Here is a 26428-nt window from a genome sequence, read left to right on the forward strand (position 1 = left end):
AAATGCCATATTCTCTAGATCTCTGAGCAATTGAGGGCTGTCTGCTTAGTATCTTAGCAGTTAAGTTTGCCTTTAGTTAGAGAAAAATCCCTTTTTGTAATAAAAGCTGTACCTTTGTAAACGGCTTATAGGATAGACTGAGTGGTATAAATATTTTGAAATAGATCTTTATGATTTTAAATTTTCATCATCATTTAAAGATACATGAGTTAAATTTAAGTTGTATAGACTTAGCTTATATTTTAAGTATAGTTAAATTAGACGTTTATGACTTTAAATGTTTACCATCATTTAAAGATATATAGCAATTTAGAAATATGAGACTTAACAGTTTAAGTTGTATATAGAGCTAGATAAGTATAAAATTAAATTACAGGTACAGAGACAAGCAGGACTGGATAACAGTAAAGGGGGGACCAGAATGTAATCTCTGATCCATACATTGTAGCAAACAGACAGGAGATTTAAAGAGACAGGGTAGACTTAAACAGAGGGCCCTGGAAAGGCACAGTATTTGGTAAACAAGCCATGAACGACAGAGCCAGTGAAAGAAGAAATCACAGACAAAAAATAAAAAGCAAAAAGATCTGGCAGAAATCAAAAATCTGGTAGACAGGTTTGCTGGCACAGGCCGCTGGAGTGGGCGTGCCTACAGGTAGGTCACATGACCAAGACGGCGGGACCATAAGCCGCTTTTGTCTGTTTACCTTCTTGTTGGATGAAACCAGAAAGGTTTCTCTATGTATTTTCCATGGGTGAGGCAAGTGGAAAACCGGCAAAAAGTTCCTCTACCGATGCACGTCTGCCCGTGGGAATTGCCAGGGGCCTGGCCCCTAAGGGGACACAGCTGTCACGAAACTGAAAAAGGACCCAGCGGTCCGAACTGCCCATGCCTGACCCTCAGAAAATGCACCCAACAAGTGAAAGAAGAAACCATTGAACTGAGTCGGCGCCAAAATGTTATTCTTTTGTTTAAAAAGAAGAGAAATGCTGAGACATGAGACATATTGACTATAAGTTTATTATAAGGCCTGGCAGAATGGGGAGACTAAGAAGAGGAACAGGGGTAATGGCTGACTGCCATGGCCGGTCACCATAGAGAGAGCGCACAGGTGAGAGAGAGTAGAAAGGAAGCTGAGAGGAAACAGAGCGGGGAAACAGAGAGCATAAATGGGCAGGGTCTTGCTTTTAAAGGGGTCCTCTGCACCTGCGTGCAGACTTAGTTCCCATGGAACCTTGGGCTGACCAGGGTACTGCCTGTTCCACCAGGTAACAGAGGCAGGCCAGCATAATGCCTGAACCTTTCAGTGTCCCTCTACAGAACCCTAATTAATTCACACTAAGTACCACTAGTGGGGCAGGTCTTCTGACTTCAAATGATCCAATCAAGAAAATTTCCCCAAAGGTGTGCCCAGCTGATGGGTTTTAGTTGATTCCAGATGTAGTCAAGGTGACACAAGATTAGCTACCGCACAGGTTGTCACTGTACAGTCCACATAGGCAGCAAATGTGTGGTGATCTTCTGCTTCTACTTCCAGAGCGCTGGGATCACAGGCATGGGCCACATGTCCAACTTCCTTTCTGTCAACGTACTCAGGGATTCCCACCAGCAGCAAAATGTTTCTTAGCTGGATGTTCGAGTACTCACCTGAACTTTCTCTGGATTCTGAAAATTTCTGGTCACATTTATTAGACTTACGGTATATTCTTATACTGTTTTTCCAAGCTGCTTCTTTTTAGTATTAATAAACTCATTCTTTCATATTCAAAGTTACTCTACCAGCAGTGGAGGAGTGTTCCCCTTTCTCCACATCCTCTCCAGCATAAGCTGTTATTGGTGCTTTTGATCTTAGCCATTCTGATTGGTGTAAGATGGAATCTCAGAGTGGTTTTGATTTGCATTTCCCTGACGACTAAGGATGTTGAGCATTTCCTTTAAGTGTCTTTCGGCCAGTTGAGATTGTTCTGTTGAGAACTGTTTAGATCTATACCCCATTTTTTAATTGGATTATTTGGTAGTTTGATGTCTAGTTTCTTGAGTTCTTTGTATATTTTGGAGAGCAGCACTCTTGTCAGATGTGGGGTTGGTGAAGATCTTTTCCCATTCTGTAGGCAGCCATTTAGTCTTGTTGACCGTGTCCTTTGCTTTACAGAAGCTTCTCAGTTTCAGGAGGTCCCATTTAGTCATTGTTGCTCTCAGTGTCTGTTCTACTGGTGTTATATTTAGGAAGTGGTCTCCAGTGTCTATATGTTCAAATGTATTTCTCACTTTCTTTTCTATGAGGTTCAATGTGGATGAATTTATGTTGAGGTCCTTAAGCCATTTGGACTTGAATTTTGTGTTAGGCAATAGCTATGGATCTATTTGCATTTTTCTGTATGTCAACATCAGGTTACACCAGCACCATTTGTTGAAGATGCTTTCTTTTTTCCGTTTTATATTGGCTTCTTTCTAGGCAGCTTTTCCTTTTTGCCTCTAGGCTTTTTACTTTTCTTACTTCTGTGTATCTTAAGTTCACTCTTACTCCATGGCTGCCTGTGTAGCTAGGTGACTGGCCCCTGACATCCTCCTTGTTCTTTTCTTGCTTCTTCTCTTTGCCCAGATTTCTCCTCCTATTCTCTCTTCCTGCCAGCCCCACCTATCCTCTCTCCCATGTTGCCATTGGCCGTTCAGCTCTTTATTAGACCATCTGGTGTTTTAGACAAAGCTTCACAGAGTTAAACAAATGCAGCGTAAACAAATGCAACATACCTTTATGCATCATTAAACAAATGTTCCAGAACATAAACAAATACAACACACCTTAAAATAATATTCTACAACAGAAAGTTTCTTAAGGTGTATTTTACATGTATGTGCACGTGTGTGCTAGTGTCCATGGAGAACAGAAAGGACATCAAATTCCCTGGGACTGGAGTTAAAGGCAGTTGTGAGCTACTCAATCTGGGTGCTGGGAACAGAACTCTGGAAGGGCAGCTCTTAACCAGAAACCCATCTCTCCATCCCTCTGTGAATTACATGTTCTTCAGTTAGCAGAACCCAGGCTGCTTGACTTCTCAGGGTCTTCTGTTTGCATGCAGTCCTTTCACAGTTATAGTCCCAATTATAGTTCCTGCAGCTCTCATAGTTTAGAAAACAAGATAACTAACTGTATTCATTACGTCTAGGACTAGCAGTGTGCCCAATCATAGGATGTGTGCTTAGCATGCTCAAGGTCTGAGTTCAGTCTCTTGTAACCCGTTAAAAGTGTGAGACAAGGCTAGGCTACATAGCAAGACCTTTTTGAAGAAAACAAAAACAATCATAAATTTTTGAGAAATAGCAAAAACATGTCTTGTCCTAGTTTTCGAGCAATATCTAAGTGATTGAGTATACTCAAATTTGAGAAACTACAGAGAAATGAACATGTGCAGTGGTACTATGTCACTATTTAGTTTGACAGGAGCAGTCAGTGACTGACAGGTTTAAACCTCCTTCTAGGTCAAAGACAAAAAATTGGTCCTGTCTCAACCAGGTGATGGGAGACATAGTTGACTTCCTAGGAGAAGCCTTACCCTCTTTAAGGAGCCCATGAAGTTGGGATGAGGGGGAGAAGAGGAGGGAAGGGGAACCGGCATTGGAATACAAAATAAATAAAACTCATTAGCAGTAAAAAATGTTATATTCAGCATGAAAAAAAAAAAAAAAAGACTCCCTCCACATGTGACTTATTTGGGAGCTGGATGGCATTCCCCCCAAAGTAAAAAGCCAAAAAGCAAAGAGTAAAAAACAACCAACAATATTTTGGTGTTGCCACATGGGGGTAGAGTAAAAGAAAATGCAACTAAAACTTTCCTAAGGAAATAAAAGGAAATGCTCACTCCAGCCGGTTTGTGGTGGCTCATGTCTTTATAATACCAGCACTCGGTAGGCAGAGGCAAGTGCATCTCTGTGAGTTTGAGACCAGTCTGGTTTACAAGAGCTAGTTCCAGGACAGCCTCCAAAGTCACAAAGAAACCCTGTTCTGAAAAACCAAGAAAAAAAAAAAGCTATCACCCAACAGTTTTTTTCTCATTGTGTTTATACTCTTTCAGAACTCCACTGCATTTCAGGTTATTTCACACCTAGGTTTCTCTTCCTTTAGTCTGTGTTATACTGGGTTTTTCAGGAATTTTAATCATCATACTTTTCTTATGGAGCTGGATATCCCACCCAGGGCCAAGCTTAACCAACTCACACTTAGCACTTCATATGTCTCCTCTAGTTCCTCAGGTTTGTGGAGGGTTTGCTTAGGGCACACCATGCTCAGGACACTCTACTACCTGGCCCACCCAGACTTAGGGATGACCCTTGATGAGTATCACATGACTCAGCTATTCTTGCATTTTTATTTTCTCACAGTGGACCTAGAAGGTTTAGAGACCTGACTGACACTCAGAAGGGCTTGAAGTAACAAAGTCTTTAATAGTATTATAGATGGCTTCTGATTTTACAAAAGAAACAATGTACTTAAATGCAAATGTTTCACCTGATTAAATTTTGTAATACAGAATGCTAACTAGAAGTTTTGATTTCTAGTTTATGTATCCACTTAGTATGATAGTTGATCATATATATATGATCGTATATATATAAATACATACACACATACATATATATTGTTCTTTTTGTAACAAGGTGTAGCTCTGTAGCCCAGTGTGGCTGGGAACCCATGACAATCAGAACTCTGGGATTACAAACTCTTGTTTTAAAATTCTGATTCAGGTCGGGTGGTGGTAGCACACACCTTTAATCCCAGCACTGGGAGGTAGAGGCAGGTGGATCTCTGTTAATTCAAGGTAGCCTGGTCTACAAAACTACAGAGAAACCCTGTCTCAAAAAACAAACCAACCCCCCCCCCCAAACCCCAAGATAAAATTCTGATTCTGATTGCCTTATGTCCACAAATCTGCCCGTTGGCCCCCCCACACCAATTCAAAATTGACTTAAGCAGTTCCTTTGGAATGTATTAAAATTTTTATTTTTGTGCACTAGGGATCATGCAGGGGCTTGTACATGATGGCAAGCATTCTTCCATGGAGCTTTCATTTCAACTGCTTATCAGTCATTTTAGGAAAAAAAAAAAATCTAACTCTGAATTACTGAAGTAATATTGCAAAACAGCATTTCGCCCCCCTTTTCCAGTGTAAGAATTTGTTTTCTACGATAAGGTCTACTCAGCCCCTTCTGGCAGGCCTTGAACTTCTGCTCCTACTGCTTTTGCCTCCCATGTGCTCAAAGCACAGGTGTGTGCCTTACTGCCTGGCTGAACTTTTTCTTAAATCATACCATTAAAGCTCTTTGTGTTTGAGTGTTCTAATTGTATTATACATGTTTAGTCATGGCAGCCAAGAGGAAATAGAGTCCAAGTCCATCTGGATTTTCACAAGCCAATTAAACAGCTGAACAACATTTGTAGACTCTATTCTTCCTGTTTTTTCTTTTTGTTTTTAAAGCTCAAATGTCAAGTAGGTCACTTCCAGGCCAGTGGTGTTTGCTTCCTTCTGCAGCATTACTCATCTCCTATTTAGTCAGAGGCATCATCTGTTTAGAAATGGGATAAACGTTGCCTCTCATTTCTGTAGACTATACCTCAGTCTAATTTCTAGTGTAAGTATAAATTGTTCTCAATATGTCATAATTTGTAGTAAATGTGATACTCTTTTTTATTTATGTGGCCATACTTATTAGGTGTTGACATCTAAAAAGATGCTATTTCACCTAGTAAACATGTTAGCATTAATTAAATTCACAAATCATTGAGAAATATGAAAGGAACAACTTACTGCTATTGAATGAATAACCAGCTGATAATGAAAAATTAGTTATTTAAAATATAGAGTTAAGCATTGGAGAGCAAATACATTTGTGTTATAATATCCAGAAGGATCATTGGGGTAATCCCAGCACTCAGGAGACGGAGGCAAGAGGACTGCAGGGTCAAGCCAGCCTGGACTGTGTAGCTGGAACCCAAAATGATTACAGTACTATTACTTAAAAGATAATGGGATCTAGAAGCTTTACCACAACAGTGCTCATGAACTTAACCGTAGAGCAAACAACTCTCTCATCTGGGTTTGTTACTGCACTTGTAAAATTCAGGGTCAGGCTGTATGATCACTAAGCTCAAGATTTGCAGGTTTACTGGTTTTCCGTTAATGTAATACTTGCTCAGGAAAAGCTGCTCTTAAGCTAAGTTATGGTCATACAGAATACAAAATGTACCAAGAATATGACAATTGCTGTCAATTATAATTTCAAAAATTCATTAACAATTTATTTCTTTTTAAAATTTCATGTACATTTGTGTTTTGCCTGCATGTATGTCTGTGTGAGTGTCGGATCCACTGGAACTGGACTTACAGACAGTTGTGAGCTGCCATGTGGGTGCTGGGAGTTGACCCAGGTCCTCTGGAAGAGCAGCCAGTGCTCTTAACTGCTGAGCCATCTCTCCAGGTTTCATTTTCATTTATTCAGGTCTCAAACTTAACAGCTATACATACAAGCCATTAAGGAAAAAAAATGACTACATTATATTTGTATGTATGTACGTACGTACAAATGCACACTCTCTCTCTCTCTCTCTCTCTCTCTCTCTCTCTCTCTCTTTCTCTCTCTCTCTGTCTCTCTCTCTCTCACACTCTTACATAGGACAGGAAACTGGTAAAAAAAAAAAATCAACAAAGGTCCAGGTTCAGAAAAGCACAACACTGATAAACCACTTTATGCTATAAATTCCAGATCTACTAAGAGGCAAGTTTATAGTACTAATGAACCTCCATAAAAACCAACCAACCAACCCATAAAGATTTCAAATATACAACTTAACATCATCTCTCAAACCACAAATCAAATAAAAATTAGCAGAAGGAAACAACAATTGAGATAAATGAAATAACAGACCAAAGCAAACAATAGAAACTATCAATGAAATAGTTGGATATTTAAATTTGTACGAGACAGGGTCTCACTATGTAGTTTAGGCTGACTTCAAACCCAAGACACACTTACTTAAACCTCATGAGTTTTAGGATTACATGCATAGGTCTCTGTCCCTGGCCAGAGTTAGTTTTTGAAAAGACTTGACAAACCTTTACCTGGACTAACCAAGGAAAGACGTGTGTATGTGACAACAAATAAAAGAGGTGAAAATGGGAAATTTCTCAACACCTACAATCTACTGAAATAGATCCATAACACAAAACCACCTGAACAGACCAATTAACAGAACTGAATCTGCAGTTAAATTTTCCAAACAAAGCTCTATGAGATGGCTTCATGGATGAATTGTTAAATTTAAGAGAATTCACATCAGTTTCTTTCAGCCATTCTAAAGGAATACAGGGGAGGTAATATTTATTACAGTTTAAATAGGAACCCCCCTCCCTATATGTGAATACTTGGCATCTAGCTGAAGTGCTGTTTATGGAGACTGTGGGATCTGTAAATAAAGGATAGCCCAGTTGGAGGAAGTGCCTCACAAGGAATGAGCTTTCTGGGTTATCACCCCATCGGAGTTCTGGGCCATACTTACTGTTCATCAGTGATGTAACCAAGCAGCCATATTCTCCTGGTGCCACTAAATCTACCATCCTTGCTAAGATGTATCCTCTAATGCCAAGCCAAAACAAACCTCTCTCCTTTAGGCTGCTTCTTATCAGGTATTTTGGCCCAGGTAACACTTTCTAAACCCATTCCAAGCAGTTGGCACTACACAAGGACACAACACAAGAAGCTAGTAAGACAATCAGTGATATACATACACAGATTTAGGCTGCTCAGGAGCTCTACAGGTCACATGGATGTATCTGCAAGCCAATGAAAGGCCTCACAACACGAACCAATCAATACCCTGCTCTTGGACATCTGGTTTCCAAAAGAGAATATACAACTTTGTTGTCAAAAACCAAGATGCTAGCAAGTTGAATTCAACAACACATTTTTTAAAAAATCATTAAGTTGTTTAATCATAGGGATGAGCATGCTTCAACATATGCAAATCACTTAATTAGAACAAATGATTAAAGATCATATGATCATCTCAACCAGTAAAAAAAAATGATCTGATATAGTTCAACAATGCATTGTGACAAAAACCCTAAACCTATTAAGTTTGGAAAGATCACCTTTTTTGTCGTAGCACGGCCGGTCTCGGCTCCAAGCCACGACAACCATGAGGTTCTGCCTGAGTGGGAGATCGTGGGCTTGGAAACTCCTAGAAACCCAACATCGATTAAGACCAAACACAGGCTTCTTGTCATCTTTAGAGAGCTCTCAGTTTCATGCTGTAAAACTAGAGTCTCTTCTTTATTTAGCAACTTTTTGGCTGTTTCTTAACCATGCTTTTATGACTACAAGGAGGCCATTTCTGTCCTTCTGTTGACTCCTCTCTTCTGGATGGCTCCTAACTCTCTGTCCTCACATGTTACTTACACACCTAGCACCTCTGCCTAGGTGCAGGCCTATTCAAATGCTTAGGCCCATAGAGATGCAAACTAGGAGGCAATCTACCCTGAGGCCATGGTAAAAATAGTAGACCTGCTGGCATTAGCAATACAATAGTGGGCTGGAGCTTTTGGGTGCTCCTGTTTGCTGAAGCCGGGAGACTGGACCTTAAGACATTCCATAATGGAACTTTTCTACCGTCCCCGACACACCTTAACCTAACAAAGTACATATGACAAACCCTCAATCAACGTCACAGTGAGTGGGAAAAACTGAAAGCATTATCAGCAGCAAGTTAGAAAAATTACACAGAAGAACAATATAAAATGCATACAAATAGGAAGGAAGTAAAATTATTCCCATGTGCAGATGATTCTGTATTTAGAAAAGCCCAAGACTCCACATAAAGGCTGGAATTGATAAACAAATTCAATAAAGCAGGAAACAAAATCCATAGCTTTTCCAAATACCAGTAAGAAATTTGCTAAAGCAGCAGGTGCTGGCGGGGCACATCTTTAATCTCAGCATTTGCGAGGCAGAGGCAGGTGGATCTCTGAGTTCTGGGCCATTCTGGTCTACAAAATGAGTTCCAGGAAAGCCAGGGCTACACAGAGAAACACTGTCTTGAAAAACAACAACAGCAACAAAATTGGCTAAAATTATGACAACAATCTCATTCACAACAGCTGCAACTTAAAAAATAAACTTAAAAAAGGAGTGAAAATCTTCTACAATAATTATAAAACACTGATGAAAAAATCAAAGACACAAAAAGTAAAATGCAGATACTTTCCATGTTTATGGATTGAAGAATCAGTAAATATTTTTTAAAAAGTCCATACTACTTAGTCATCTACATTTCAATGCAATCCTCATCAAAATAACAGTATTATTCACAGAACTAAGAACTAGAAAAATCTTGGGCAAAATAAACAAAGCAAGGGGCATCACAGTACCCTAGAAGACATACTAATAATGAGTCTTAACGAAAAAAAAACATGCTATTGCCCCCCAGAACACCCCCATCAATGGAGACAGAGATCCCAGAGATAAACCTCACAACTAGCATATTCACAACAAAGGGACCACAGACACTCGCTGAGCAAAGGGCAGCTTCTTCAATAAACAGTACCAGGAGGCTGGATGTCAAAAGGGTCTTGTCTTCTACCCCACGCAAAAAGCAACTCAAAGTAGATTAACGTTCTAAAAGAAAGAGCCAGCACTCTCAAACTACAAGAGAAAATAGAAATGAACTATTTCAGAAACTGGTATAAGCAACGACTATCTGGATAGGACCCCAAAACTCAGGAAACAACAGTAAGAATCCCACGTGTGACCACACTGAATAAATCTGCTGTTCACTGTTAATGTGGCTCTTTTAATGGGCTTATTAAGATTGTATGCCAAGCCTGGCTTGTTAGGGCTGCCAGGGAACAGGTTCTGACCTTAACTCGGGCAAGTTTTTAGAGAGCCAGGAAGGGCTCTCACTGGATCTCTTTGCCTCTCCTCAATGTGGCTATGTTGATTACATCTCCACCCCAGACTTACTTTTTACTACTGTTTAATTGGCTTATTTAAGACCTGGCTTATTGGGAGTGTCAGGGCTCAGGCTCTGACTCATTAAATAATAACTATAGTAACAAGCAGATTAGTGAACAAGAAAAATGTGTCACACACCCACAACAGAGTATTACTTAACTATAAGGAATGAAATCCTGCCATATGCAATAAAATGGATGGAATTAAAGAACATTATGTTAAGCAAATAAGACATAGAATGATAAACATGGGATTTTCCTTTTCTATACAGATGTTTAAAAAATGACCTAAAAGTAAAATACTGGAGCCAAGCATGGTAGTGCCTGCTTTTAGTCTCAGCACTGGGGAGAGGTGCAGAGGCAGGAGCACTTCCATGAGTTTGAAGCCAGCCTGGTTTGCATATTGAATTCCAGGACAGCCAGAGTTACACAGTGAGACCCTACCTCAAAAAACCATAAATAAATAAATAAATAAATAAACAGGATTGTTATTGCTAGTGACCAGGAAGGTGGTAGAAAACAGAAGGTTGCACTTGATCAGCCCAGCCATCCACATAGTGGGAATATCAAACTAACCTTCTTAAATATACAATTAGTATGTTACTACAATTTTTAAAAATTGTAACAGAAAATTTTAGAAATGTTCCATAAAGGTGTTTGATTGTTACTCTTTTGGTGAGGATAAGGAATTGAGAAGAAGGCAGACAAGCACAGTCAAGTGATACATTTGTTGTTTTACTGTTAATTTGACATATCTGAACCAAAGCATTCACAATACTTGATATACTTTAAAGAATCATATACTAGTGTCTTAGACATAACCACAGAACAAGCAGAACAATTAAAACTACATAAGGCCTTAAAAACATCCACAGTGTGTATTATTTCAATTCTCATTCATTACAAATTAGACTACATACCATTAGTTTAATTTTTATTTTACTTTCATTTATTCAGGCAAGATTCATTCAAGGAAAGGCAACTTAGTTTTTGTGTGTGAGCTTTATTTATTTTTACTATACTGGTTAATATAAAATGTATGACATGTTTTCTTATCCCCTGAATTCAGGAGTGAACCCATGACATTATCAGATAGTAATCCAAAAGAACAGGCCCTACTCTTAAAAACAGCCAAGGTGGAAAGGGACCAGTGAGTCTGTCTGTAGTCTTGAAGAACAACTAATGGAGTTTCAAGTATTCATATAAGGAAGACTACTACAATTCTAATAATTAGTCAAAATTTTAAAACAACATTGCATACAAAATCATTCTTGAAGCCCTAAATGTCTTTTAAATAACTGAAAATCTTAAGTAGTTGTCTCACAGTACCAAACATAAATCAAAACTAGTTAAAAATCAGCGCCATCAGGACTTCTCATTTACACGATGAATGGCTGGTAAGTTAACAGATGGCATAAAAATTAAGACTTCATTTTTTTTTTTAGGATAATGTACTATAATTGGAGAATACAGAAAAGTTAATGTATTTTTACAATAAAATAACCATTTAAGCCTCTATCCCTGTACAACAGAGCATAGGTCACTCTAGTTAATGTGGGTGCTTTCATAGTTTTGTTTTTTTACAGTTTATTCTGAGTACTTGAATTGCTTTAGATATACAGCTTTTTGAAAGAATATTATATTTGTATACCAGGATATTTAGTACATTGAGATGTTTAAAAATATTTATAAATTTGCTTTTGATATGCAAAAGCATTTGGCAATACTTTTACAGCATCTGATTTTATAGAATTAAAATTTCATACAGTACTCATCTTGATGTTTAAAAAAAATTCACAGAAAAAATATAAATTACACAGCCTGACTGCATGATACTGCTATTTCCAGTTTCTAGTTCTGGTAATTAAAACCTTCATTAAGTCTGTTAACAAATCATTACCTGTACAGTTATGAAGGCAACATACATGATTTGTAAACAAAACCTTCAGGTTTTATGTTATTTACCAAGGAGTGCAGTTCAGCAAGAAAAGAAAACCCAGTATGCAAATTTACAGAGTAGTTTACAAATTTACCAGTTCCTGTGACACAAACTGTTTTAACCTCTCAAGGTATTGTCCGTAAAGCTCCACGTCATTGTGTCCTGCCCCTTCAACCCACAGAGGCTCCACAGGTCTTTGGCAACGTTCAAATAACGCGAGGCCATGCGAAAAGTCAATGACTTCATCTTCAGTCCCATGAATTATTAATACTGGAGAGGTTATCTTAGAGATTTTGTCAATACTGGAGAGAAAAAGAGAAAGGAAGAAAAAAAATCAATGAACTATATAAAATAGGAAAGAAAGGTTCCTGTGTTGGAACAGAAAATTTAAACATTAGTTTACAAATCAGCTTTAGGGATAGAAGCCACTCAGGTCCGAGTAGGATCCAGAAGCCACCCACCCTTTCCTAGTGCTCTATGGGTGGAGGAAGGTACCTTTGCACATTTGTACTGCTCCAGTCACTCACTGTCATCCTTACCTACCTCAAACACCTCTCTACAATGCTGAGTTTCCCCGAGCCTCTAAGACGTACAAGTCAAGGATGACACTTGACAACACTCATTTAATTCCCTGCTGTGCTCATTTTATTCTATTAGTCACTAAAATTCAAACAAAATGTTTTGGTTTTTGTTCTGGTTTAAGATTATAAACTAACAAAAAACAGGGAAAATAATGTTTAAATCTGAAAAGCATATGAATATATAAAACAACTGATTAAAAAGATACATGAAAACACAAAGTTAACAGACGGCAAAGTGAAGGAGCAAGTTACCATGGGATACCCCAGAAGGCCAAGGTTGCCATGGAGATGAAGGGGGAATTGAAACATGAAGGAATCCTTCAAAGTCTGTTTAACACAGTTAAGGTCCCTCTTTTCCAGACTTGTTGGAAAAGCTGAGTAACTTTCTTCTTTCAACTTTGGAAGGTCTATAAATGCAGGACTCCAGCTTAGAAGAGAAGTACTATATCACACAACACACAAAAGGCTGGCTCTGTGGGACCTGTTTGGCTTCTGAGAATGCTGGCTGGCAGGCTTCCTCATCCAAGGCAGAGTTCCACAGTTTTCTTTGCACAGTGTACCAGAGTGGTTCTTTGGTTTCCCTCTCTTACATAAGAATAGAGAGCCAAGAATGATCAGATACTAAAGAGAACCCTTCAAATGTATGATGGAGACCAAAGCAAACAATTTTCGAAAGGCAACTTGGGAAGAGAAACTATGTAGAGGCCATCTTACAAACATGTTTTCTGTACATGCTTCCCTCCCCACAGAGAAAACACTTTGATTATAAAGATGGAATCTTTTTTTTTAGAATTTTCCTTGGTTTATTTTTTAAATTTTAAAAACTATTTTAAAATTGTTTATTAGTGCAGTGTGAGAGTGCCAGATCCCCTGGAACTAGAGTGGCCATGAGGTTGCTGGGAATTGAATGCAGGTCCTCTGGAAGAGCAGCCAGTGCTCTTAATCTCTGCGCTGACCCTCCAGCTCCAAGATGGAATCTTGTTACTCAGAGAAACTGGACTCTCAAGGCTCTATTTCCTAATAAACAATACAGACATGTAACCATAGAGGAATTCAAGTTTAAAAATGGTATATTTTCTTTTTCAACTAGCTTATTTCTGGGAAATGTCTAGGAATGTCAATCATGAAAAGGACAGAATAAGTGGGTTGTGCATCATCCCAACCAACTCTGTAATATCGCCATCACCCAGCTAAACAGACTATGTTCAGTGGTCAGGGAGCCCCAAGGATCTACCAGTTTCTCTTTCTGACCCCTCACCAGTTTTGATACTAACATTTACATGTGAGCACCACTACCTTTTTTTTTTTTTTTTTTCTTCAATTAAAAATGGGTTCTAGGGATTGAACCGAGGTCCTCATGTTTGTAACAACTCTCTGGCCCAACAATGAATAAATACTTTTTGAAATAACATTTGCTCTTCTGCTAAAGAACCAAGTGATGAACTTGGCTTCTGGTCTCCCATTCACAAAAATACCCTTTGTATTCCTGCCAAGAGAAGAAAGACCAAATGAAAAGTGCCAGCTTTTCCCTTCTTGCCTTCTCCCTGTCCTTGAGAAAAATAGGCCATTAACTTTTTTCCCTAAATATGAACAAGGCAGGTGGCAACCACTCTTCGCCTTGGAAAGAAGAAGTCCTCCTTTCGAATCTATCCATTACTATGGCAGGCAGCAAACTTTCTCCAGCTACTTAAGAGTCAACTTTCTTTGCAAGCCACATACAACTGCCTGAGTGTTATTATTCATCTTCCCTCCACTCATTCTTCTTTTCCCATGCTGTGCATCTCACTAAATTTCATATTGTTTTAGTACCTCAAGGCAAAAGCCTTTGTCAAGTTGTTCTTTGTAGATTCCTACATCCAACCTACTGCTCTGAACCCATTTATTTACATTCACAAATTCATTCTCTTGTTTCCAGCGCTTGCTCATGCCTGCTGCAGCTTAGGATCTAAGCTCCCACTTCATCCTCAAACATTCCAGCTTGTTTTTTATCAGTCACGTGCTAACACTCTATTCAAGCTAGTTTCTCACAATTCCTATGTGATCAATTACACGAAGTAGAAGCTCAATGATATATTTTATTATACGGTTCTTGGAATGAAATGATTTTGAATGTTGAACTTACTTTGGGAATGCATCAAAGCAGTAGGTCTTCTTGGTATCAGGGAAAGCAACTCGCATTCCTGAGGTCAAAGGAGAATGAAGAATGACAGCAGCACTCTCATACCGAGCAGCAAGATCCACAGATGGTACTGTCCCTATGCTCTGGCCATATATAATCACATTTTCAGGACGAATGCCGTATCTAAGAAATACAGAATTTCAAAAGATATAGTTGGACTGGAAGGAAATATTCCATTATTTGCTACACAATGTCTCACAATGAGACAGTGCCAATTTAAAATTTAAATTTCTTAGCTATCATTTTTAATGTTACAATAAGCTCTATAATCTGAACTGTCCATGCTTAATTCTAAGGTCTTTTAAAACTTCAATTTTATGAGAAAAATGTAAGTCATTCATTGTATTTTAAGTTTGGAATATATTGTACCATGTATATTTCAATGGACTATCAGTTAATATTTAGTGTGAGATATTATTTTTGACCCAATAGAGCATATGTTCTTGATTTCTCTGTATATCAAGAGTAGGTTATATGATTTTCTGAACTGGGTATACTGATGAGATGCTGAATAAAGCTATGGTATGGAAAGAATACAGAACCTATACAAGATCAAATTAGAGTATTTCATGAAATCTCTGTATGGTTTATTCACAGAGATGGACCAAAACTTACAAATATAATCAAATGACCCAGAGCTCCAAATGGTATTAAGTTAACTAGGAATAGAATTCATGCTAAAACCCTTAAGAGTGTCACTTTATCTCCTTTGACAGCACTACAGATATATGTGAACTCACTGACTTCATAAAAACTGATTGGCTACCTAAGATGCTCCAGGAAGTGCTACTTGTTTACAGGGTAATCATTCCAATTGTAAACTACTTCAGATGTAGGTGAGGTGCCACAGGAGCTAAAGGTGAAGGGGCTAAAGGTTACAGAGAATGCCAGTATGCTGTTCCAATAAGAAGGCAGAGTGGTAATTTCTGGCAGCTAAGAGGGTTTGGACAGCAGTGTATAATCTTTTGGAGAGGTTAGGGGAATTTTTGAGAATCTGACCATTTACCAGGAGCCAGTCCTCCTATGTCCTTATCCAGGTACTCAAAACCAGTTTTACTATCCAGGCAACGGCGCGCCTTCCACAGCTTCTTCATCTGTCCTCCACAAGCATACAGGGTACCACCAGACGTGAGTTCCACCTATACCTAACTGACTAGACATGCTACTTAACCCAGAAAAGCTCTCAGTAGCCAAGAAGCTCGGAGTATGAGCATCTGAAACATCAGCACATCTTTTGAGACCATACTATTGCTGTCAGTTGCCTAAAAGCACTGCACATAGCAATTCTAGGTTTGGGGCTAATGTCAGCAATATCAAAACTCAAAAGGAGCAAGAGTCAAGAGGTTCTATCTAGTTAAGCCGGGTGGTGGTGGCTCACGCCTTTATTCCCAGCACTCGGGAGGCAGAGGCAGGCGGATCCTCTGTGAGTTCGAGACCAGCCTGGTCTACAAGAGCTAGTTCCAGGACAGTCTCCAAAGCCACAGAGAAACCCTGTCTCGAAAAACCAAAACAAACAAACAAACAAACAAAAAACAAAACAAACCAGAGGTTCTAGTTAAGCAGTAACAATTTGAGAATAATGAGTTAAAAAGAACTCTAGAGACCATTCATTCTACTTAAGCTGCACAATGACCAGATATTCAAAATCACTGTAAGTTGATAGTAAACCTATATTTAGAACACAGGTATGCTGACTTCCAATCCAATCCAAGTCTTTTCATGAAACCACAACGATAGAGACTGAGAGACTGTGTAAGAGGACTGCATAGACGACCACACCCATTTTTGTTCCTGCTGATTTATCAGGTCAGAATCTACTATTATTAGAGATCCTAAATTTTCTTAAAAATACCATTTAAGTTCATATTTTATTTCTTCTCCTGATTAAATTATACTGTATATGAACAGAATAAAGACATGTGCATTGGACTACTTTAAGAATATACTAAAGACATGTTAAACTTGCTGAATGTTAGAAGAAATTCAAGGCATGCATATTCTGAGAATCAATTTCTAGAACTGGACAGGATCTTAGATGCCATTTACCACAACTTCTTCATTAAATATATGAGGAAACAGGCTTAGAAGCCTGTTAATTTCCCAAGACTATCCACACTACTAGCATTTCCACTATATTTATGGTCTGTGGTGGTCTGAATAGGCATGGCCCCCAAAGGCTCATGTTTTTGAATGCTTGGCCCATAGGGAGTGGCACTATTAGGAGTTGTGGCCTTGTGGGAAGAAGTCACATGGTGGCGGGCTTTGAGGTCTCATATATGCTCAAGCCATGCCCAGTAGACTGGACAGATTGCTTCCGGTTGCCTGCAGATCAATATGTAGAACTCTCAGCTTCTTCTGCAGTACCATGTCTGTCTGCATGCTGCCTTGCTGTGATGATAATGGACTACTCTTCTCACACTGTAAGCCAGCTCCAATTCAAGGTTTTCCTTTATAAGAGTTGGTGTAGATTACATCATAGTGTTTATTACAGCAATAGATACCCAAACTAAGACATGGTTCAACATTGACAGAAAACATAAAAAACTCCTTGAATACATTTTAGTCTGTGGAATTACTTAAGGGTTTAATTCATCTCCCATTCTTCACTAATACTGGAAATTGGGTATATTAAAAAGATTAAGCCAGACATAGTAGTGCAATCCTTTAATCCCAGCACTAGGGAGACAGAAGCAGGAGGATCTCTTAGTTTGAGGCCAGTCTGATCTACATAGTGAGTTCAGGACAGCAAGGGCTACATGGAGAAACCTTGCACTGAAAAACAAAAAGAAATCTAACAACACAAACAAACAACATACATTCACATCGGCACTGACAATCCACATACAAATCTGAGCTATTTTTAAAGATTGCTTGGCTATTATACAAAAATTCAATCTGTTAGTTTAATACACATATTTAGTAAGCATACATACACACATATAGCTGTTTATATAGTAATATACATATAGTTAGTTTAATATATGCAACCTGGCAAATATCCTCATATTGTAGTTCAATGCATGTATGTTAAAAATGCTTTTCATTCTGCTGTTCTACAGTATAACTTAACCACCACAAGTATAAAAAAATGATCCCCATAACGATTACCTTGTCCGAAGAGCCAGCCAGGCAGCTTCAACATCTGCATACAGGTTCTTCTCTGTTGGCTTTCCAGAACTAGCACCGTATCCAGAGTAATCATATGAGAATATATTACAATTAATCCGGGACCCCAGACCTATGTAAAAGCTGCTCATCTGACCAAGATCAACAGCATTGCCATGTGAGAAGAGTAAGGTATATTTAGCATTGGGTGAACAACGCACAAACATACAAGCAATTCTATTGCCTTTACTGGTTCTTGTCATGAAACACTCAATAGCATCTTTTTCTCTGGAAGAGTATTGCCAGTCCGCTCTTTCTGACAGGTGTAAAGTCCAGCGGCTTCCACTTTCATCACACATCAGTGTGTAAGTTGGATCAGGTGGCAAAAATGCTAATTTTGAAGCAATTTTCCCAGGGCAAGGTGGACAGCAGAAGAGGCAACATAGCTCGCTAAATGAAAGATTATTCATCTTCTGAAAAAGAAAAAGAGACAACAAAATTTTAAAACTTAACGTGGACTCTGCACTCTCATACAACAGGCTAAAACAAAGATACAAATAAGTATCATTGGTACTCTATGTCTATTAACTATAATCAAGAATCCTCCCAAATAGATTTGCTGACATTGTTCTAGAAGTACTTTAAATCCTGGAGTGAGACAAACATCCCTGGAAATAGACAGACTTAAATACTGTATATTTCTAAAAGCAGTGATTATCCACTTAACAAAAACATTTAAGTTTATCTATAAACAAGATAGAAGGTGTGTTTAGGTTAGTTGGTAATTTCTGTGTAACTTCACAAAAACCCTTAATCCCACAGGAGGGTAAATAAATAAGAGCATTTGGAGATACTATTGGTTAGCAATGTGTGTTATGTGTATGTATTTATTTATATCTTGATACTCAAAACAACCTTGTTCAACAGTTTGAGTTAAGAAATTTGTACAAGTGAGCCAGGGTAAGACACTAGTCCCAGCTACATTCACTCAAAAAAAGGGTTTTGAGCTCTTGAAACAGTTTAACCAAATGACATAATGCCTTCATATTACAAACCTATCATTTTAGTTTATAATTTGTGGCTCATATAAAATTCAACAGACTTGCCTGGCGTTGGTTGCACACGCCTTTATTCCCAGCACTTGGGAGGCAGAGGTAGATGCATCTCTGTGAGTTCAAGCCAGCCTGATCTACAAAGCTACACAAAGAAATCGTGTCTCAAAAAATCCAAAAACAAAACAAAAAAACAAGGGAATTAAAATCATAATGACAAATAAGCACAGAGAGAAAAGAAGAAAGCATTAATGTAGATACTACTAAAATAGAGAACAGAACAACAGAGAGCCAAAGCTGATTCTTAAACACCTCTCTCCACAGATATTAACCCATTTAAGCATTTTCAGAGGCACTTGGACATAGAGACTATGAGCCACTTTGCAATTGAGGCATGGAACACATATACAACCTGCCTACGGTCACACAGGGTAAATTCTGGAAGTGATAAGTAACAGAATGACTTTGGAGTCTTTTTTTTATAACCAAACAACACTGATGAGGAGGAGAGAAGCAAATAAATAAATGTTATAGTCTGAGGATCATGTGTCAAAGACTGGTTACCCAGAGTGGTATGACTGTAAAGTGTTTAGGGTTGTGATCTCAAAGAGGACTATGGGATCCCTTCTTTCTCTTTTGCTGGTGCAATGAGGTGAGTAGGTCTACTGTCATATGCTCTTAACATGATATACTTACTACCTTGCTATATGTTTAAAGAAATAGGGTGAACTGATCATGAGCAGAATCCTTCAAAACAAAGCAACTTTTCTACCCCCAAGATAGGGTTTCTCTGTGTAGCACTGATGTCCTGGAATTCTCTTTGTAGACCAGGCTGGCCTCAAACTCTTTTCATCCTAGTCAGAATGGATATAATCAAGAAAACAAGTGACAGCGGATGTTGGTTAGGAGGCAGGGAAAGGGAAATGTTTATACACAAAATATAAACTGGTCTAGTCCCTATGGAAATCCTTGTGGAGGTTTTTCTACAAAGTTAAATACAACTACAGTAAAAATCAATTTATACCTATTCAAAGGACTCAAATCCTCTTTGCACATCCATGACCATTGCCACTATTTACACTAACTAGGAAATGGAACTAGCCTACAAGTCCATCAGTAAATGAATTGGTAATGAAAATGTGGTACAAATACACAATGGAAATCTAATTATATCTAAAGAAAAATGAAATTATAAAAGTTTCAGAAATTTGGAATATAAATGGAGGACATCATATTAAGGGAAGCAACCAAGGACTAGTGAGACAAATGTCATACATTCTCTCACGTGGTTCCTAGTTTTGAAGTTTTTATTTATGTGTAGTGGCCAAGAAGCTAGAAAGGGCCTATTATGGGGAAGATGAAGCCTTAACAGGTGAGAGGACAGAATGCACGTGCTAGCCAAGTAGAGGGGGATTGATATTAGGGGTTAAAAGTTTAAGCAGGGGTGGTGGTGAAGGGACAGGGGGACAGGGTGGAGGAAAGGTTAACCAAAACTAAAGATGCATAAAATCGTATTCTGGAAACCTACTCTCTTATAAGCTAATTAAAAATTATAATTGAAAAAATATATATATAATTGAAGTGAATTTGGACACAGAAACCCTGCATAGCTAGACAATGCTCCCTCCAGGAAACATGGTTATTGAATGAAAATCCAGTGCCAGGCAGGGGATGCCTTCATATGAGTTACTAGTCACTGAGGCCCCAGAACCCCCGAAAATAACACTGCTCTATGCTGTCCACCATAACTAAGTTGTAATACTTGATTGCTGAAGACACAACATACTTTGTTGTAGGACACAGAAATCAAGTACAACTGGCCGGAAAACTTCTGGCTTCTACTCATAAATTAGTGCTGCTCTGGTTTTTGGCCAGAAGTTCTTTTCTGCAGTTAATGCACAGATTCATAATGGTCAAAGTGCTACTAGGTGAAGGTTGAGTAATGCGTGAACAAAAAATAAGGAACTAAGAACTGCTTATGCCATTAACATAAACTTATACATACAGGTCTGTCCTTAAGATACAGCTAAAAAAGAAAGAAAATGAGCAAGCCACGAGGGACAAGGCAGTAAATAGCACTCTTCTATCAGTTCCTGCCTCCAGGCTCCAGCCCTGCCCTCCTTGGATGACGGACTAAGTTGTAAGATGAAATAAACCTTGTCCTTCCTAAGTTTCTAATAGTTGGGATGTTTTATACAGCAATAGAAACCTCAACTAAGGACAATCTATTTAACCTTGAGGTGATCTTGTCAAGACTACAATTTCCTCCTCCCTTGCAGACTGTCCTGTCTTCTGTAATGCACCTCAGCCTCCATCCTTACTTCTCTTCCTATAGGCATACATTCTGTTATAACATCTTTAGGTATCTTAAGACAGATCTAAATTCAAAGCCAATCTAGTCTACAAAGTTCCAGGACAGACAGAGTTGCATAGTGAGACCCCCATCTCAAATAAAAATAAAATATAGTCTAACAATGCAGCCCAGGTTAGGCTGTCTTTGTGCATGCTATGCCTGCCTGCCTGCCATTTTGATGCTTACTATTCTAATCAGGTGCACGAGGAGTAAGTGCTCTAACACCAAGCTAATCTCCAGAACACACGGACACCTTGGTTACAAAAATTTATGCCTGGGGTTGGGGAGTTGGCTCAGTAAAGTACTTGCCATGACCTTAATTCCTTCTTGAGCCAGAAGTCATGTAAAAACGGGATTGTGGTTGGTGCCTCGGGAGAAGGAGAGAGGAGGATCCCTGCCTGGGTTTGCCCACCAGACCTGCAAGGGCCAAATCTGAAACCCTGGAGGGGAAAAAGAGGGAGAGAGGAAGAAAGCAGGAGAAGGAGGGAGGAAGAGGGAGAAGGAGAGAGAGGCAGGGAGGAAGGGTGGGAGGGAGGGAGAGAGAGGAGAGAGAGGAGAGAGAGAGAGAGAGAGAGAGAGAGAGAGAGAGAGAGAGAGAGAGAGAGAGAGAGAACTTCAGAGGAATGCATGTGAAGTTGACCCCTGGCATCCAGATGAGCATGTACCCACTTGTTCAATACACCTCCTGTCATACCCACAAAAATACTAAAGCTTGATAATTTGAAAGTGCAGATGAAGACACAAGAAAAAAAAAAAAGTTATTTTTGAATCTACCTAATCTAGTACTGGATAAACAGAATGGATGTTTGTTAACAAGAGGCCAACAGTGGAGTAAACAAAGTGACAGCAATTTATCATGTGGTGCTGGGAACCAAACGTGGGTCCTCTGAAAACAGCAACAAGTGCTCTTAACTGCTGAGCCACTTCTCCATCCTTTCACCGTATCTTTTGAGCCAGGGTTTCTCACTGCATAGACCAGTGAGATCCAAGAATCTAGCTCCATCTTTCACAGTGCTAGAAACATTGTAAAGGTGCTAGCAACTGAACACAGGTTTTCATGCTTGCGGGACAAGTACTTTACTGACGGATTATCTCACCAGCCTACAAGAACATTAATTTATATTTGACAACTTAATGAGTTATAACTTTAGATAGTGGGGATGAGGTAGGTAATGAGCTACAGAGAACACAGAGGTGTCACTGGTAGGGTAACAGAGCCTCTCATTTCCCACAGCTGCTTTCCAAAAGACTGTGTTGATACCCAGGAACTGGACCCACCATGTGGGTGGAAACTAAATCCAGGTCCCTATGTGTGAACATGGAGTGCAAGCATGATGGGTTTTGTGGAAAATTAAAATTAAAGATGAAAGACCCACACCCCCCCCCCACTCTTCTGGAATTCTGGACTATAAAAATGATGGTTTGAGTGTGTGAAAGGAAGGGCGGCATTGGCAACACGAGCAAATCCTGGACTTGGTGTTTACATTTCCCAGCTCTGTTGCTCTTCTGTCTCGAAGATTCTGAGGTATGACTTTTTTAAAGAGGAAGGCAGTCTTCAAATGTGTGAGATCCTAGGAAGTCTTTGAACACACATTCAATACTGTTAAATTTGTTTTGCAAAATGTACCTGAAATAGAGCAAGGGCAAGGGTTGCTGCTCAGTGGCAGAGTACTTGCTTAACACTTGCAAGGTCTAAGAACCAGGAAGAAAAAATATTGTCATCAATTTGTAAAGATACATGCATGAGCACCCCAGGGATGTGTATTATTTAGATTAATTTTGATGGTTTAATGAAAACAAGTAAGACTCTTGGAATACTAATGAATGGTACTGAACCTAGAAAGCAATTGGGGAGTAGTAATGAAAATCTTGGAGTACTTTGTATTCCAGAACAAGTTTTTACTTTACCTTAGTTCTCAAATCTGTTTATTAGCTGATACTTATCTACTCACTACATTTTCTTACTTCACCAGAGGTTCTGATCTCAAGCACTGCCAAACAAGCTCCTGGTTTGAAATGTAAAACAGTGACATAGCCTTTTCTTTCCCTTTGTAGTCCAGGTTGGTTGCCACCTGGCAAATGTGGGGTTTGCAAGCATGTACAATATCTAACGGACAATAATCTTTTCAAGGACAATTTTCCCATAGAATTTAAAAAGATATCCTTTATAAATTAAAGAAGCTTACATGCTGGAGAGATGGCTCAGAGGTTGAGAGCACCATATATTTTTCCAGGGGAGCTGGGTTAAATTTCCAGGAGATAGGACACCCTTTTCTGGCTTCCACCAAAACCAAGCACACATGTGGTACATAAATATACAAGCAGACAAAACATGCATTCACATAAAACGAAATAAATAAATTTTAAAAAAGAAGGAAATTAAGAGTTTCTTTCCTTTCTTAGTTTCCAATGAGTTTTAGTTGGGTAAATGACAGAAAACCAATTTTCTATTTTTGAAATAGTTTTGATAATATATATATGATATTTACACATCAATAGACTTGCTTTGTTAATATTTGCCTCAGACTTTGTACTTATATACATGGTTGAGAGTGACCTAAAGTGTGCCTGAAGTGTGTCCTTACCTCTCTCATTATACTTTTGTATTAAGATTGTATTAAACTAATACAACTTAGTTGGGGAGTTCCTACACTAAAATCAGTTTCTTGTGATCAATAATTTGATTATTGATTATTATTTTGATTATCGATTATCCTATTCCCTACAGCTTAGGGGCCATGTCTTGCTGTTTTCACTCTTTTGAAGTTTTTTAACTCTCGTAGTAACCATGTGATGACATAGTGGGGAGGGTGAGGCAAAAGGATTCCAAGTTGAGACTAGGTTGAGCTATGTAAGTACATCCTATCTTTTGTTTTTGTTTTTCGTTTTTTGTTTGTTTTTCGAGACAGGGTTTCTCTGTGTAGCTTTGGAGCCTATCCTGGCACTCACTCTGTAGACCAGGCTGGCCTCGAACTCACAGAGATCTGCCTGCCTCTGCCTCCACAATAAAATCCTGCTGTCACCATTGTAATGGCAGAGAATGAAGTCAGAGAAATGGCCAATCACAAAACAAAGCTGCTCAAGAGACACAAAGTACTGAGTATTAATTGCACAATGTTGGATATGCACTGAATTTTTGAAATTTAACATTCACTTTCAACTTCCAGGACAAATGTAGATCCGCAAGCCTTGAATAATAATGTATAGAATGGAAACCTACTGACCTTGCAAAGCTGGCCTGAGCACTAAGTGAGGTCTAACAAATATCTGAAATTTATACTAAACTGCTGCAGTAAGGAGTGTTAACTGACGTTCTATCAGCCAAATGACTTGTTTTTATGGAAGCTTGTAAGACTGTCTGCACATGTTTAGGAGATTATGAGGACTGAGTGACAGTAGCAACAGGAACCAACTTTGAAGCTGACGAAGCTTCTAGCCCTTGAGCCTGTCTCCTTCTCACAGCCTTATCTCAGGACTCTCCATTTTACTTTTTTGGAACCCTCTTGCTCTAGTTTAATATTCCTGGATTCTGCTCAGTTGCTTTCTGTGAGTCTGTCTTCTACCAAGACACCACCTTCAGTTTGGGGCTTGAAATTGTAAATCAACATCAGATCTACGCTCAAAGCACACAGACCATCTACTCTGCCCTGACTTTACACCTAGACAACAGAGTAACAGACGACACTAGACTGAGACCCAGACAAACTGGCTACTTGCTGTTATGTACACTAGTTAGATGAAAGATTAGTTACCAGGCTAAAAATCTCTGGGTCCACCAGGGGACCTGTGTGCTTTGTAGCTAAAAATGGTACTTTCTTTTTTAATGATTAATGTTACACTTTATATCAGGAAAATAACTTCTTTTAAGACATTGTAAGCCATGGGCAGGCTTACTCTGGAGCACTGGGAAGTTTTACAGAAGTAGAGCTGATGCAAGAGGCACACTCAGAGTGAGAGTGAAACATCACTGTCAAAAGCTACCATTAACAAGAGTAAGTAGATAACCACATACATGTTACACAGGAAATCCAGCCTGGAGGTGTGGGAGAGGCTTGAGGCGCAGCATATATTTATGTTCCTCCCTTTATTATCTTTTGGTGAATGCAGGGCTCTCTGGGTAGACATCAATCCCATGATTACACACTACTGCTTACAAGTTTTAGCCTTTTTATGCCCACAACTTAAGCAGTATACTTACGGGTTTCACAGGCTGCCATCAGGGAGGTATTCTTAGATCTGGACTTACTCTTAAAAGGCTGATAGACTCACATGCCTAAGGCTCATGTCCCATCCAAACGAGTTCAGTCTTTCAGGACTGAGCTATCATTCATTGAATCTTATTCTCAAGTCTTCTGCCTTTTATAAAAACAAGCATGGAGAACCTCCACTCCACTGATCTTCCTTCCTTCCTTCCTTCCTTCCTTCCTTCCTTCCTTCCTTCCTTCCTTCCTTCCTTTCCTTCCTGTTTGCCAACAGCCATGCCATACCCGGGAGATAAGTGTTTCATAATGGTCCCTAGCCGTGGAAGAAGTTATAAGATGTCCCACTTAAGGCCGAGCATTCAACAGTCACTTATTTTCATCACTTCGACTACTATGAGTTTGTGTAGTTACTGCTGATCATTACAAAAAGAAAACCCTCATACCAGGCATAGTGGTGTATACCTTTAAACCCAGCACTTGGGAGGCAGATCTCTGTGAGACTGAGACCACTTAATGAGTTCCAGGACAGCCAGTCCTACATAGTGAGACCCAGTTTTGAAAAAACAAAACAAAACCAAAAAACCAAAAACAAGCCCCACTCCCCCCAAAACCAACCAACCAAAAAAAAGAAAAAAAAAAAAAAGAAAGAAAGAAAGAAAAAAAAGCTGGCAGTTCCACTAACTAATCTATGGGCACAAATATAAATTATGAAAGGTTCAGGCTTTAATGCTGATCGGCTCTACCTCCTTAAGAGACAGACCCCGCCCCCTGACAACAGTCAGGGCAAGCACAGGAAAATGTGCTACGTCATCACCACGTCACCCGCCACACATTATGTCCTGTGTGAGGACTCTGGGCATGCGTGGAACCTCAGTGTGCATATGAAGTCTTCCCTTTAAAAGTCCCAACTTCCCTGTTTCACCCTCTCTCTGTTTCTTCTTTGCTGTCTCTTCTCCCACCTACGTGCTTTCTCTGCCTCTATGGCAACCGGCCATGGCAGTCAGCCATTAACTCT

General features: G+C 39.1%; 1 protein-coding gene across 1 annotated transcript in view; it reads right to left on the minus strand.

Moving 5' to 3' along the window:
• Nucleotides 1-10716: 10716 nt before the first annotated feature.
• The window catches only part of Abhd17b (abhydrolase domain containing 17B, depalmitoylase), a 29769-nt gene continuing 14057 nt past the window's right edge, over nt 10717-26428 (minus strand). Inside the window, exons 2-4 of the mRNA XM_027406533.2 lie at nt 17810-18279; nt 14645-14824; nt 10717-12243 (exon numbers count right to left, since the gene is read on the minus strand). Of these exons, the coding sequence (XP_027262334.1) occupies nt 12024-12243; nt 14645-14824; nt 17810-18276 (867 nt within the window). The 5' untranslated portion in view covers nt 18277-18279 and the 3' untranslated portion in view covers nt 10717-12023. The remainder of the gene's footprint in view (nt 12244-14644; nt 14825-17809; nt 18280-26428) is intronic.

The sequence above is a fragment of the Cricetulus griseus genome, chromosome 3 (genome assembly GCF_003668045.3).
Source record: "Cricetulus griseus strain 17A/GY chromosome 3, alternate assembly CriGri-PICRH-1.0, whole genome shotgun sequence".
NCBI lineage: Eukaryota > Metazoa > Chordata > Mammalia > Rodentia > Cricetidae > Cricetulus > Cricetulus griseus.